This window comes from Vanellus vanellus, assembly GCF_965231255.1.
Source record: "Vanellus vanellus genome assembly, chromosome: 22".
In the NCBI taxonomy this organism is placed as follows: domain Eukaryota; kingdom Metazoa; phylum Chordata; class Aves; order Charadriiformes; family Charadriidae; genus Vanellus; species Vanellus vanellus.
Genome location: NC_138927.1, coordinates 6666596 through 6682083, shown reverse-complemented (window position 1 = coordinate 6682083; position 15488 = coordinate 6666596). Strand labels below are relative to the sequence as shown.

Genomic DNA, 15488 nt, shown 5'->3' with positions numbered 1-15488 from the left:
CATACAACCCTAGTTTGTACGCTCTATCCGAAGCCTTAATTTTACTTTGTTTGGAGATATCTGTACGCACAGACAGCATGTTTGCGTGGGTAGGCAGTGATTTAAGAAACCCAAAGGAAGACGGTGTCACCTATGGACTGTGTTCAGCCGACCTTTCAGTTCTCGGAAGCAGCGTGTCGCTTGAAGCGCTAGCAGAAGGGCTCTCGGGAGCTGGTGGTTTCGTTTGCAGAAGGATTACCAAATTATCTCGCACCTGAGACCTGCTGGAGATACCCACTCCTGGAGTGGGGTTTTTTCCTCTCCTGGCTGCTTCAGTTATCAGGGCGTTGCTGAAAATACCGGAGATGAATCCCTGCTCTGGGCAGGGGCTCCCTTCCTTCCGACTCTGGTGTACGATCGGAATCATCAGAATCTGTGAAAGGTGGCAGCAAAACTTTGTAGCTACAAAAGGCGACCATCAAAAGAGACCGTGTGCCGCTTTCACGCTCCTGTCTTTATTGCTGGTGTCTCTGCGTGTCCGCGTGCCTGAGCTTCGCGGGAGGTTACGAATATGCGAAAGAGGGAAAGCAGTCTCTCAGGAGTCCGGTTCCCTGTAAAGCCGTATCTCGCTTCCTCTTTTGCCCTCAAACACATGGAGGAGACTGTGGAGCACCAAAGCGTCGTGCCCAAACGCTGAGCCCTGCGCGGCGGCTGTGCCGGCCCCTGCCCCATCCCGCTGGGTCCGGCAGCGCGGTGCTGGGGGGGCTCCCGCGGTGGGCTGGGGAGGGAAGCCAGGAGGGACAAAGGCCCTTCCAAACCGAAGGGGTTGGGATGAGCCCGACAGGGGGGGAGCGGGACGCCGTGGTGTCTGCAGCTGGCAGTCGGGGGCAGCCCCGAACCAGCGGGAGCAGAGCGATCCTTCCCTCCTTTTAGGAACAGTGTTCTGTCTTCCAGCTGTAGTGCCCGGCTACGCAAGGTGCAGTTACCCAGTGGATAATGACCATATTTGATGGCTTTGCCTTTTTGTGCCTTCGTGCTGTGCGGTGGGTGTTTGTGTAGACACTCCGTGTGCTTATCCTCCCCTGTCAAGAGGTACCCGCGCGCACCTCCGTACCTGTCACCGTGTTTGGTGCCGTGCAGACCTCAAACTGTCGAGCCAACGTGTCTGGTGTGAGAAACGTGCTTTGTCACCGCACCGTCATCCATTTGACGGCGGTCCTTGGGGCACTGTGCTAACACAGTACGTTTTGAAGTATGATTGAAGTTTTTTCCTTTAATCTGGCGATAGGCAGAGGTAGGACGGAGCCACGCTCGCTTAAGATTCATGCTTTGCTGCTTCAGCATCATTGCCAAGAAGCGCTGCATTTTCTCTGCATCCTTCCCTCAGTGGTACACTTAAACCGACTCACGTAAACTTCTGCAGCTCTGTGACAAAATCCCCCCTTTGTCCCATATTACCGTGCATTTTGGTAGCTGCTGGAATTCAACGTTGAAAGCAGTATATCGCCAGCTCTCATCTCATCCTTGCCAGGAGCCCCCCGGGTTATACCCGCCCCGGGTCAGTGCTCGTTTGCGCCATTTGACGGGCTGGAGGGGGAAGGTGGGAACGGGGAGAGAGAGAAGGAGTTTGAAGGTGTTTCTTCAGTGCTGATCACCACTTCATAGATTTCATGTTTGTTGGCAGTTACATAAAGGTTTCTCCATACAGGTTTTCATGTTCAAACTAAATGACCTGCTTTAAAACGCCAGACTTGCATTTCCCTCTCCTTTCTCCCTCCTGTTCTGTGCTTGGTTCTCCCCTGGTATCACACACCTTCCCATTGAGTTGTTTTCTCCCCCTGGCTCCCCTCAGCCGGGGGGGGGGGCGGTAGCTGTCACCTTGGCGTGTCCCGGGTGGCCATTTCAGTCACAGGCTTCGGAAATGGGCTCTTTAATTGGTGTCATTTTGCAGAATGAAAAAAACCACTTTTCAGAGGTACTTCTGTAGTGGAACGGAGGGAAAACTGCGTCCCTCGCTGGCGTTTCCTGGAAAACACTTTGGTGTATAAACTGAGCTGAAACGATTCCAGTTACACTTGTTTCCAAAGCTGTTTTTCTCTAAACGAAACGGAACATGTTCAGGTTTTCAAGCTACCAATTGCCATTTTTCTCTTCACATCCACCAAGACAGTTGATGAAAGAATGTTTCTTTTGCTATTCTGTCTCTGTATGTGCTGTTTTTGCCTTGTAGTAACTCAGGTTGGTGTGTCCCAGGGACATAATATGTGTCCAGACCCTGGGATTCCAGAGAGAGGCAAAAGAATAGGCAACGATTTTAGGTAAGAACCTTCTACGTGTGTGTTTCTGCATGCTGCAAAGCTGCTGTCTGTAACCGTTGTGTGTGCTCCGTGGCGCTCCCTCGTCTCTTTTTAGGGACCACCCGCACACCTCTGAGCGCGTTGTGCCCGCGAGGCTTGCCGAGGCCCGCGGTGCGGGAGAGCGGTGGCTGTAAACGTGCGCGCGCGTCTTTGGGAGGTGGTGGCCCCGACGAGGGGCTGGCATGATCTCCCCGAGTATTTCTCTTTTCCCAGCGTGGGCGTTTAGCCAGGCCTGCGTAAGCAATGGCTGTCGTCATTCCCCCCTCCGGTTAAGTGCAGAAAGAACTGTCTTAAACGGCAAAAAAATCGCTTCTCAAATTGCCTTAAGTCCCAGCATGGCCCTGCCCCTCGTCAGTTTGAGGTGACTTCCCGCAGCGCTGGTACAGGTCTTTGTCAATAAGTATATGTGGTGGTAGATAATTGTTTTCTCCTAAAGTTTAAAACAATGCTGTTATTCCCTTGTAGTTGGTAGCGTTCATTTAAAGCGCGCAGGAGTGAATCAGCCAGCTCTTAGCAATAGCGGATCAATATTTAATCTTATTTTGCTGTCGATGGCTGTTTTGTTCACTAAAAGTGGCTTTCCATTTAACCCGAGTCTATCAAATTCTCCTGAAATCCGGAGAATGGATCGGAGGGGTGAGGGTGGAGGAAAGGGAGTTCCCAATAGTCCCCGAATGCCACAGGATAAATTCTCAGCTGCTGTGAACCGGCGTTGTGTCGCGTCAGCGCGTAAGGCAGCATTGGCTTAAACCAGCAAAGGATCTGAACCCAAAGCGGTAGAATAAAGAACAAATCTTTCAGTAGTAGATGGAGTTTGGTGGATATTTTTTTTTTCTTTATAAGAACACTGAGCGTGTCACCTCTTGGGGCTGAGCCCGTGCTCCCGCACTGCGTAGAGTCCCCGCTGGAGTTGCATTGAAAGACTCAAAGGTGTTCTCGGGCTGTCACCCCCTCGGGCAAACAGCGCCCGCACCAGCGAGGCAGCAGCTTTCCCCCCCATTCCTTCCTGCTCTTGCCTGGAGGGCCCGGGAACTCTCTCTGCTCACGATTTGGAGAATCACGGGGGTAATTAAAAGCAAGTGACAAACCTGTGTCTCCGTTGCTAACGTCACCCTTTGTTCTGTCCGCTAGGTTAGGCTCCAGCATCCAGTTCACCTGTAACGAGGGCTACGATTTACAAGGCTCCAAAAGCATCACCTGTAAGAGAGTGAGCGACATAATTGTCGCATGGAGTGACCACAGGCCAGTGTGCAGAGGTGAGAAGGCAAATTTCGTGGAGTTGTTAGGGCTAATGAGAGAACCCATCTCCCTAATGTCCCCTTCATGCATCACCCGTTCATTCCTCGCTCGGTTAAAGTCCCTCCGCTGGTTTTAACCTCAGCTCGGCACGTGGCCCCGTTCCCGGCCCCGTTGGCAGGTCCCTCCTCGGGCACGGGGCACCGCTGCGAGCGCCCCGCGAGGCTCCCGCACCGTTGGGAAGGTTCAGCTCTGCTGCCGTCTGTCCAGCGCTGCCCTGAGCGCGTTTGTGCTCTTCGAAATGGGCGTTTGGTCTCGGCAGAAGTCAGCAGCATCTTTATTCTTTCCTCACGGCGATTCGTGTGTTCTGGCTGAGCGAGAGGGAGTAATATGGGCTCACGTTTTCCAGTCTTTTCAGCACAAGCCTGAGAAAGAACCTTTGCTTGATTCTTATACAGTTTTTTTATTCCAGATATTCAGGTTTTTTTTAAAAAAAATACAGCATCCCAGACTGGTGGGGGTGGGAAGGGCCCCCTGGAGCCCCCCCAGTGCCACCCCCCGCCAGAGCAGGGGCACCTCCAGCAGTGGCACAGGACACCTCCAGGCAGGTTTGGGATGGCTCCAGAGGGGGAGACTCCCCCCCTCTCTGGGCAGCTGTGCCAGTGCTCTGCCGCCCGCACGGGAGAGACGTCCCTCCTCGGGTTGAGATGGGACTGCCCATGGTCACGTTTGTGCCCGTTCCATCCTGTCCTGTCACTGGGCACCGCTGAACACAGACTGTCCCCATCCCCCGGCACCCGCCCTTTAACTATTTATAAGCATTGATAAGATCCCCCTCAGTCTTTTCTCCAGGCTAAAAAGACCCAAATCCTGTTCCTGTCACATAATGGAGCTAATAAAGCTATTTCCATTAACTGTGGGCCTTCATAAGTTATTAGCTCTGCACCACGTGGATTATATTCGTATCCTTCATACTTGTGTACTACGTCCTCATCTCTTCAATGCTTTCTGTCCCCTCTCTTCTCCTTCTTCCAGGTATTTCTTTTTATGGGATAAGGAGGAGAGAGGGGGGGAAAAGGTGAAAGCCTGAAACAGACTCTGGAAAAGCTGAGATGGAGGGAGACTCTGTTAAATGGAACTTGCTGCTGGTAGGCAGCAGCGGGGGATTACTTAGACTGCGGCTCCTAACGAGCAGGATCCCGCATATCCTGTGGTCCGGCCACGAGCCATCAGGGAACGGAGTCTTCTTTCAGCGGAGGAAAAAAACTTAATGCCCATTTTGCCCTTGGCCATTTTGTTTCCATTCCCTCTCTGTCTCTAAAAAGTGGCATGCATAATTGTGATATTTGTAATGCTAATAATGAACAGCTTGTAATATTTTTAATTAAATCCCTCTAAAGCTCTTAAAGTCATAAATTGGTATTTTTTCAGTTCTTTTTTCTTTAATTTCATCTGCAGGTTTTTTTTTCAAGGCTTTGGAATCCCATCAAATTCTTGAAACAAGCCTAGAATAAATTGAATCAGTGTAAGAGGATATTTGGCATAAATATGTGACACTATAAAGGAAATTTATGGTGTCCTCTTGCAAGAGATAAGAAAGGATTTGCTTGCATTATTATGATTCTATGAATCAACTTAATTTTTTTTAACTGCTAACTTTTAGTTGGTTTTTTTTTTTTTTTTATTTTAAAAAGCTTTCCATATTTTTTTCTGTTTGTTCCACTTTATTATTGGGTATTGAGCTTTTACTCCTTCCCCCGCCCCCCGGACAGTACCAGTATCTAACACCAGTGATCAAACCTCTTGCCACTGCGGGGAGACTGTTTTTTCAGCTTCCCCGTCTGCAGCAGGTTCCCTCTGGGCCCTGGGGAGACTCACTTCATCCCTTTGTGCCCCTGTTGCCCACTTTTAAAATGAGAACAACGGGATTTACCTTGTTCTGTAAGGTAGGATGGGACACGCGTAACGCGCTCCAGGATGGGGTCATACAGGAGGGGGCAGGAGGAACGTGGCTTAAGGATCATGGATAGATGCCCTCAGCTGCTTCGCTGCCTTCCTCATCTTCCCTTGTGACCACCTGCGTGGTCAGACACGTTTGGCCAGGAGATCGTTTTCCGTGCTTCACTGCTATTTGGGGGGGTGGGGGGTGGGGAATCCTTGTGGATGCCACACGTGCAAATATGGCTCCTTTGAGAGTTGAGAGAGATTAATTTTGAGGATCCATCACAGCAGCAGAGGCAGTTACAAAAGCACGATGCTGTTCTTCACACTTTTTGGTTAAATATTACATCAAAGGAATACCACAGGCAAAAATTTCCCTGCTTAAGCAGTTTCTACTTTAGCTAAGATGTTTTTCAGATACGAAGTTGAGCTGCCATCCTGGTTCTGAGTCCACAGTCATACCAGAATGAAATCAGCCTTCTCCTAATAAATCCTTGCTGTGCGGTGGGGTTTTTGGGGGGCTGCAAAGAAAAAAAGACATACGGCTTTCTGGGGACATTAAAAAGGAGCTGTGTTTTACGTGGCATCTCCCATGTAGTTGCTTTCACTGTCCTGGACATGAAAGTATGTATGTGAGGGCTTTAACATATAAACCAAATCAGTCTGAGTGCTAGAGAATGGGTGGCCGTTGGTTGGTCTGGTGGGCCATCTGTTTGATAGCCCTTGGAAGCACCCCACTCATCTACTCATCATAGGTAAGTCCTTCATCTATGATGTTATATGGAAAAAAAATGAATCTTTTGGGTAATGAGAACAGCACAGAGCAGCAATTTTTAATTCTCCCCTACTTCCACGCTGTATGCATCTCTACTCCCCTCTCCTCTGTAAACAAAGAGCACCGTATACATCCCAACGCTGAGACCTCACTCCCACATCTGTCTTGTTTTCCTCTTCGCAGCTAGGATGTGCGACACGTACCTTCGTGGCCCCAGTGGTGTGATAACCTCTCCCAACTACCCTGTCCAATACGATAACAACGCCTACTGCGTGTGGGTCATCACTGCGCTCAACCCAGCCAAGGTAGGTCTGGGAGATGCGGCTCCGTGTCATTGCTTCGGTGCCCGAGTTGAAATGCTGTACGGCTGTGCCGCTTCAGAGAAGGGCTGCGCTCCGATATTTGGCCATTCGGGTTTCTGTTTCTGATGTTGTTCCCCCCTCTCCCCCCGCAGACTTCTTCCACGTGTTTCTCAACTGTCTTTAAAGACCGCAACACATCACATTCTCTCTCTGCTGAAAATTCATTTTGTTAAAGGATGTAATTAAAAGTGAATGTAATTATTTTTAATCGAAACCTCTTTGATATCTTGGCGTGAATGGTGGTGAAATGCCAAACGGCTTAGCAAAGCATCTCATTAAGCCAGCTCTCAGTCGGGGCAGGAAGGCTGTGCCAGGAATGCTCATTTTTCACTTCCTTTTGGCTGGGGCTGACCCCTAACCACGGGGGGGTTCCGGCCCCCCAAAGGGCAGAGGAAAAGTGAAGAGAGAGTTCTGGTTCTATCTACTGCTATTTATGTGGCACTGTAAATCCATAAACAAGTCCTTTTGCCGTTCACTGAGGTTTGGAAGGGGGGAGGTGGGTGGGGATTTGTTGTCCCCGCTGCTCTGCGTGTGCCATTCAAGTCTGTTGTCGCCGCTCATGCGGAGAGCGAGGCTGACTGCCTTGGCTTCCGGAAGGTCAAGTCCTTTCCATTTTCCACTGGCTGAGGGAGGGCAATGTTCAGTGCCTCGCAGCTTTTTCGGCCCTGCAAACTCTCCTCCAGACCTGTTTGGGAACATAAGAGCAAAAATTACTTTGCCGTGTAGCTCAAAATATACTTTCTGAGGTGTTATTCACTGTCTTCTGCTCTCAGAAGACGACAAGTTTCATTCTTTTTAGTATCTGGGTTCCCATTAACATCATCTGCATTAGCTCATGAGCAAATCTTGCATGCCAGGTCACTGAGCTCATGTGCTTATTCTGTCGATTATGGTCCTTGCCTCTGGACAGTCCTGCGTTTGGCACTCTGCCTCTTGCCGCCGATCCGAGGAAGGCATTTCACAAACACGTCAGTGTCGCAGGATTTCATCTTTTGCTAGGAATCGTTACGGTCTATACAAACGCTGGCGCCCATCGGCAGTCGTACCCTCTCGCTGCCGCCGGTGGGACGGCGTCTCGTGCTCTCACCTCCGGCGCTTCTCCCGCCTCGGGAGCGCTGGCCGCACAGCCGGAGCTGGGCCCTGCTTCTCCCTCCCCACTGACCTCCGTTCAGGCCTTTAATTAGAGTGCAGATCACTGGTGGGTCAGGATTTTAACCAGGAGTATGCCTGTGTTCCGCTCTCAGAATGGGTTTGTACTCAAAGGGCTGTCATTAGCCGTCACTTCATCCAGCGGATGTCTTGGGTTGGCTGCACAGGAACGTAGTAATGACCCAAATTCTGGGAAACTGGAGTGGGGAATCAGGATATTTTTCAGTGCTGATTTATTAGGAGTGATTTACTGGTTAATCAGTCCCAGGAGGTTCTCCTTCATCAGGGTAATGGGCAAGTGGAGAACAGACCACATGGAAGAGCAGCGATTACCGCTCAAGTGTCAGCTGTGTTCTGCAGCCTTTGGCCTCCAGACCCGGGCGTGCACATTGCGTCTTGGGCCGTGGTGCGTGTATCATACCCATCTTTATTTTTATGCATCTTTGTCTTTCAAAGATCAGCAAAATCCGGTTTCTGTGTATATAAAAGAGTCCTCCGAGTTTGGAAAGAAGCTGTGGTGCGCTAGACGTAGACGTGCCCTGGGTGGTACGCAGGCTAACGCTTCCATTTGGGGTTTGCGGTGCAAATTGTGAAGGAGGAGATGGCAATCCATTCTCAAGAGATGCTTATGGGCCACGACCACTGTTTTATTGACCCTTTGTCACATTGCTTTCGTGTTGCATATTCAGAGTCTAATCTTCAGCTCTGCCCGTTTCCTTTTCTGCCAGCCTCGTGCACCAACGTTTTCTGCTTTTCCTTCAGCAGTGTGACAGGACAAGCTTCTGCTTTTGGGAGCTTCCTGGGCACATTTTTCAAAAGCTTACTGTCTTTGGGAACTTCTAGTTATGGAAAGTTCCTCCTCTTCCCCTGCTTAGTTTCTTCCTCAGCTTTTAAACCTGTGTCATAATAAACTGTTGATTAGAAATCAGCATCTGCAAGTCCCGATCCTCAGCTTTCATAAACATAAAGGGGATTGAAACTGGTGAAATCCGTTAATTTCAACACTTACTGACTCGGAGCAGAGATTCGATAGCACAAGAAACTGTAGTTTGTGCTCCGTGGGCTGGCGCTCCTCAGGACAGTGGGAAACAGTGGACACAAACCGGTCGCCCTTAGTCTTTTCCCGCTGTTTAAAGCATTCTTTAAGGCTCCAGAAACAGTTGTGCAGACAGGACCACACCTGCCTGGTGAAGATGCAAAAAGGCGAGTAGATTGACCGGCACGGATGGTTTCTTTTGTCCAGCAAACAGCTCCCGAGGTTGCCTGCTGCAGCTAATGCAGCTGCGCCCATCTGCATAACCCCAGTATGGCACTGGGAGCTGCTGGTGTGTGAGTTCTAATGCCAACTTGGTCACTGGTGTTCCTACCTAGCGAGTCCCATGGCGCTGCCTCTGGAAAGTACCCATAAAACTCTCGCTGACGTAAAGCAGGGCCCGTGTCAGAGACACCCCCGCATCCCGGACTGGTGGGGGTGGGAAGGGACCCCGGAGCTCCCCCAGTGCCACCCCCCGCCAGAGCAGGGGCACCTCCAGCAGTGGCACAGGACACCTCCAGGCGGGTTTGGAATGGCTCCAGAGGGGGAGACTCCCCCCCTCTCTGGGCAGCTGTGCCAGTGCTCTGCCGCCCGCACAGGAGAGAAGTCCCTCCTCGGGGTGAGATGGGACTGCCCATGGTCACGTTTGTGCCCGTTCCCTCTTGTCTCGTTGTTGCTAAACTGGTGAATTCACCTCCCTGGCGCACGCAGCTTTGTGCGCAGAGGGGGTGGTCATCGCTGCGCGTTCCCCAGCACGGGTGAGGTAAGGATTGAAGGTAAATTAATTAAAAAGCCTGTAAAATACCTTGAAGATAAAAAGTATTATGGGCCTGAGCTGAAGCCTGCTGAAGTCAGTGGTAATCTTTTTATTGACTTGAGTGGTCTTTGGATCAGGTCCTGTTATATGAAGCTTTTAATATGAGCGATGGGAAAACCACCGAGCTGAATTTAGAACTCATTTGCAAGTCATCTGTTCTATATTTGGAAAAGAACTGTGAGCCAGATTCACTGAGCTACATAATCCCCTCGAAGTTTGCTCAGAAACCTACATAAACAGTATTAAGGGCATGGTGCGCATCAGTTGACAACTTGGAATTATTTCCTATACAGAGGGCGACATCAAGCCTATTTGGGGGATATTCAGGGCATATAGGTTTGTTGCTGGTCCCCAGTGCCATGGGAATTAATTTCAACCACAGTGGAAAAATAAATCGCTTGGGGACCGAGAAATGCATATGATAATTGACGAATTTGCATCAAAACTATTTCTGAACCTTCTTGACGTATAATGGATGTTACTGGTTGATATCTCTCCTGGGGTAATTCTCACCTGGAGTCTAACCAGCCAAATAAAGCTCTGTCCAAGCTTCTCGTGTCATCGGTGGAGAGAGATGGGCCCCTCCAGGGGATGACTCACCCCGAATGAAGATAGATGCTTGAGGCTGGCGCGAAGGGGGGGAAATGAGTAATATGTGCTCGTAAAGCATTTGCATGTAGCTGCAAGAGGTGCTGCTCTCCATGGAGAGAATTACTGTGTTTTTTCCTATGAATGTGACTGCACTTCAAATCACTTTGCAGTGCGAAGCCTTAGAACCAGGTGTCGTATTCCAGCCTGTTTTCTTGACTTTGCTAATTGCTTCCTGTCACTTCAGTAAAATTGAGGTTTTGTGTCATCCGTGTATTTGTGTGTGCTGGTAGGTCTCTTGCTGTTTAATGAATCACGAAATAATTTTCAGCTTTCAGACCAAAAAGAAAATAGGAAAATGGATAAATAAATATTGTATTCAGCGTCCTGTTCCTGTGCCACAAGGTTACAGTCGTCAGTGTACTAGAATGTAATTAGTTATTTAATTAGGGTCAGACTCCTTAGAAGGCAGTTTACTTGAATGACTGATTTAACTAATGATGTGTGCCATTTTACAGCACTGTGTTCTTTGTATTAATTACATTATTCCATCATTACATGGTTTAATAATAATCTGCACAGGTTAATATTTTGGTACTACTACTAAAATTAATGGTTCCAAACTTCTGTGAAGTATCACACAGGCTCCTGTTCCATGATCCTGGGGCTTTTGGGTAATACCCATGGCTAAAATATCTAATTTGCTTTTCTATGCGTTTGAAAAGTAAAGTATTAATTGCATTTATACGTCGAAGATGGCAGCACATGACACTTCAGTCTGAACTGAAAACACACCCATTATTTTTTAAAGAACACTCAAGCTAATCAACGTCTGACTAACCAGTGTTTTCTGAAGAGATTGAAGTTCATAGTTGAGTGGCTTTGGACAGGAGAACCTTGGCAGCTTCCTAGAGAGCCCCTACAAGCCTTGAAGAGACCAAACGCAGTTAATTATCGCTTCTGGTTTCAACTTTGGGACTCTTATCCCCCTGTGATTGCGCACGTGCGCAAGTGTTGGCAGGAGATGCTGCTTTTACAATGGGCAAGAACTGACAAGACCAGGGTTTCGGTCCCCCTGGCCCGAGCCAGGCGGTGTGGGGCGGCATCGCCCTGCCTGTGGTCCGTGGCAGACGTGTGGGTCCTTCTCCGTGATTGCTTTTGATAACCGCTGTGTTGCGTGAACAAAAAGTCGTGTGAAACTAAACGCAGTAATTCAGTCTGTTAAAAGCTAGGAAGCAATGTATTTACGGGCACCCGTACAAAGGTCTGGGTGCATTCAAGCGTTTATGTGCTTTCCTGATTCCCGGCAGTTAAAAAGCTCCAAGAAACCGAGTTCCCATTGATTGCTTCTGGCGTTGTGGATGCAAAGTGCTTCTGTAAATTAAGCGCTCTTCCTTTTCTGTTTGTTTGTGCTGTCCGAGGCTGGATTAAGACCTTTGTCCCCAAAGTCACATTGTAACTTTCGGTTATTTGAGAATAATAGATTTCAAAAGCAGCCAAGAGACTTGGAACACCGACCCCTCGACTTCTCTGGGCCCTCTGCTCCTGAAGGATCTATTGGGGCTACATAAACGGAGAGGGGGTGGAGGGTTGGGTAGAGCAGGAGAGAAAACACGGGAAACGAGCAGTTGTGGACAGATATTATGGTGGTTGTGTTTGCAGACAGCTTGAGACAATTTCCTGGAGCTACCCCAGGGGTGGTTCACGTAAAGTCTGTCCTGGTCTGACAGAACCTTCTGAAAATGGGGGGAACGGTGAGCAGCACAGAGCAAAAGAAGGACTCTCTGCTTGCACCGTACGTGACAAACACGCTGCCTATATGCACATTCAAATCCATCACCGTATTCTCAGGTTTATGAGAGAAATAGTAGCAGTATCTGGTGAAAAAAATCATGCTGAAATCCCGACACGTGTATCTTTATCAATAAAGTCATCTAGAAAATCAATAGATAAAGCAGAAAAATCTGAGAGGTAATTTCAGTAAGAGCTCAATGTGTCTGGAAAGAAGCACTACAGTGCTATAAAAAGCGAGGACGGTCACCTTTGGTGATGTCCTGAAGATATTAATGCTCTTATAAATTGCTCTTCGATAGACAAACAGATAAATAAACAAGACAAGGGGATGTGCTGGCTGCCTTGGCACTTGATTCGTATTAACATGCTGCATCTTTGCCAGGTTATCAAACTCACCTTTGAAGAATTTGAACTAGAGAGAGGATATGACACTCTGACAGTGGGTGATGGAGGACAAGTCGGAGACCAGAAAACTGTGCTTTACGTGTAAGTACCGTGTCCTTTGTCCCGGTGAGAAATCCACACCTAAGTTTTGCCTGACGAGATGTAGCCGATGGGTTTGGCTGGAGGGGTCCCGGTCTGCTGGCTCTGCCTCACCGGGTGGTTTATGTGCTGCTTCTCGGTTTTGGTGGACCTGACTATTCTTAGTGAGTTCTTCCCTCACCACGTTCGCTTCAGCTTCAGCCGACAGAAGGGCTCTTACCCCTTTGCTTGGCTTCTGCTGAACTGCCTTGTCGCACCCCGTGTGGGGAGGCTGAGGCTGTCCCGGGAGCCGAGGGAACGGGATTAAAGTTCGGACACGAGCGTAAATACAAATCGGGCAGAAGTGGGGAACTGCTTGAGTCTCGCTCTCCCGTTCTGCCCTTCTCGTACAGTCAGCTTTAACAGTGCAAAGGGGCTGTAAATCCACTACCTTTGAGTGGCATCTGAGCGCTGCACACCCAGCGTGCGTTTGTGTGGATGATGGCACGTGCTTCTTCAAGGCTGCGAATTGGTCCCCCTCAATTTATACCCTTTAGTTTGCAGATGCAATGTTGGAGGTTCCTTCAGTAGAGGAGACATTGCCTATAGCCCTACTTTCCTTCCAGGCCTTCCTATATCGATGTTTCCCATCTAAATATGTTTTTGGTGGGGTTTTGGTTGTTTGGGGTTGTGTTTGGGGTTTTTTGTGTTTTGGGTTTTTTTTGTTTGTTTGTTTGTTTTTAAATTTTAATTATGAAGAAAGGACATCAGATCAGTACAGGGCCAGTCCAGCCGTGCTGAAGGAAGGGGTGGAATCTCTGATGCTGCCAGTTTTTAGAGTAAAGAATTGCTGTGTTGTCAGTCTGTTGTTCCTAGGAGACTTGAAGACCAAGTGCTTTATGTTATAGTGCAGCTAATGCAGGGAATAAAGGGGAATGGGCTCTGTATCGGCATTTACCATCTCCTACTCAGCGTTTAATAACTGGAGGCAGTTTTGGTTTCAGTTGGAAGGAGTGCGTTGATCGGAACGATACAACGGAACGTGTGGGTTAGTGGATCAAAGGCGAGGTTTTTCCTTGACCCACGTGTTTTACAGCACGTAAGCATCAATTTCTGGGGTCTGCTATTTTTTTTAGGCAGTTTTGAGGTTGGTGAGAGCTCTCGGCTGCTCTGAGAAAGTGTGTGGTGGGACCTCAGGGGGTTGATGGAGGGTGGCGGTCAGTGCGCACAACGCAGAGAGGTTTTTTTTCTCCCTTGAAACTTTCATGTCTCTCTGAATGTTAGTTTAATGTACGCAGCATGCTCCACTCTGAATCTGCACCGTGCTAAGGAAGTGGTGGTAGTGGAAGTGGATCCCTGTGTAGCATAGGGGTAAGTCAGGATCTTCCACAACAGCCTCTAGAAAATGCCGCCGTTGAAAGATTGAGCCTTGATCATCTCTCAGGAGGCTGTTTATTCTCATTAACCTGCTGACGTTGATGGTTTATGTTTGCCCTTTCTCCAGTAAAGTCTCTCTGTTCCTTTTCTGAAGGGTCGGTGAGAAATCAATGTCTGTCATTCAAATGCAATTGTGATAATTGTGTATCATTCAAATCCGCTTTACTGAAGAAGCGATGGTTCTGCTACGGCTTCTCTGAATCATTAAATTAAAACACCACATAGCTTTATGGAAATCCAAAAATTTAAAAACTGTTGGAGACCTCAGGGTGCTACACATCCGAGTGCTCCGGGAAATCTGCCTTGCTCTCGATACGTCTGTCCTGAGCAACGCGGTTCGGTACTGCAAGCGCAGAGTGAGCGGACCCAAATCGTGGGTCGTGCATAGCGCTGTGCCGATGCAAAGGTGTGCGGCTTGCCTCATCTCCCGGACTTCGGGTCACCTTTGGGCACCCACGGGTATTTTGTCCTCGTTCTAGAGCTCAGAGGTGCCCCACGACTGCGTGCGGGTCCCGACTGCCTCTGGACGCCCGGCTTCTTGCCGCGTCGGGGTGTCGTCTGCCTCTTGTGAGTGAAGATGCAAACTGGTGGTGTTTGTGAAAGTCTCAGATGTCTTGAGGGCACTCGCAAGGCCAGGTACTGGAGCAGAAGCAGGGAAAAGTCACCGTGACTTTCGGAAGGACTATTTGAAGTGACGAACAGGGTGTTGGAACCGGGGCCACCAGCATCCAGCACGAGTGTCTTAACTGGGAAGACTCCCTTCTTTTCTACCTAATCAAAAATGTGTAAGAGCAAACAACTCTCCAAAAGCTACTCTGGCAGAGCTGTTGTACTCTGTCCAACTGGAAAGAGAGTATTTCATATTGTGTTTTTTAATTCCTCCTCTTCGCTTATTTTTCCCCATGAATCAGCCTCCCACTCCGTTTTCACTTATCTTAATGTTTGCTTGTCTTTTCGAAATCTCTGTTTCTCTGAGGTTCATTTTACTGTACATTTCTTTTCAGAACATGAACACTGTGATACTTGGGTCAGGAACTCTAACCTGCAATGTATATAAATGTAGAGTCTGATTATTGCAAAAGTGTTTGTAATTAAAGTGTCACAGAGCATTTCACAGCTGATTGGTCAAAATGTGCAAATTACTGCCAGGGGAGTAGTTTGTAATAACTTGCTGAAATGATTTCTCATTCCACGCCTTTTTGTTTGCCTAAAGCCCATGAAGATTTTCCTAGATTTGATTTTAATCATTCCATGTTTTTTTCACTCTGTATTAGCTACTCAACACCTTGCTAATGCAAATTTGGAATATCTGAGACTGTCCGCACAAGGTGTAGCGTCCAGTATCATCTTCCCGTGCCAGAGAACTTCCCATTAAATTGCTGATGCTAATCCTAACAAGGGAATTTATTTATTTATTTTTTAATCTGGGAAGATAAGTTGAAAACTAATGAAAAGTGAAAGAGGTGTGAAGACCACAGAAATACTCCCATTTGTAATGAATGTGGTTGAAAGTCCATAGACAACTTTTCTCAGCAGTTGCTGCCCTCTTACCTACCGT

General features: G+C 48.4%; 1 protein-coding gene across 1 annotated transcript in view; it reads left to right on the top strand.

Annotated features, from left to right (window-relative positions):
- CSMD2 (CUB and Sushi multiple domains 2) overlaps window positions 1-15488 on the top strand; it is a gene marked incomplete at both ends in the record, with an annotated part of 311031 nt that overhangs the window by 151537 nt on the left and 144006 nt on the right. The window contains 4 exons of the mRNA XM_082494202.1: window positions 2210-2297; window positions 3468-3592; window positions 6472-6593; window positions 12414-12517. Of these exons, the coding sequence (XP_082350328.1) occupies window positions 2210-2297; window positions 3468-3592; window positions 6472-6593; window positions 12414-12517 (439 nt within the window). The remainder of the gene's footprint in view (window positions 1-2209; window positions 2298-3467; window positions 3593-6471; window positions 6594-12413; window positions 12518-15488) is intronic.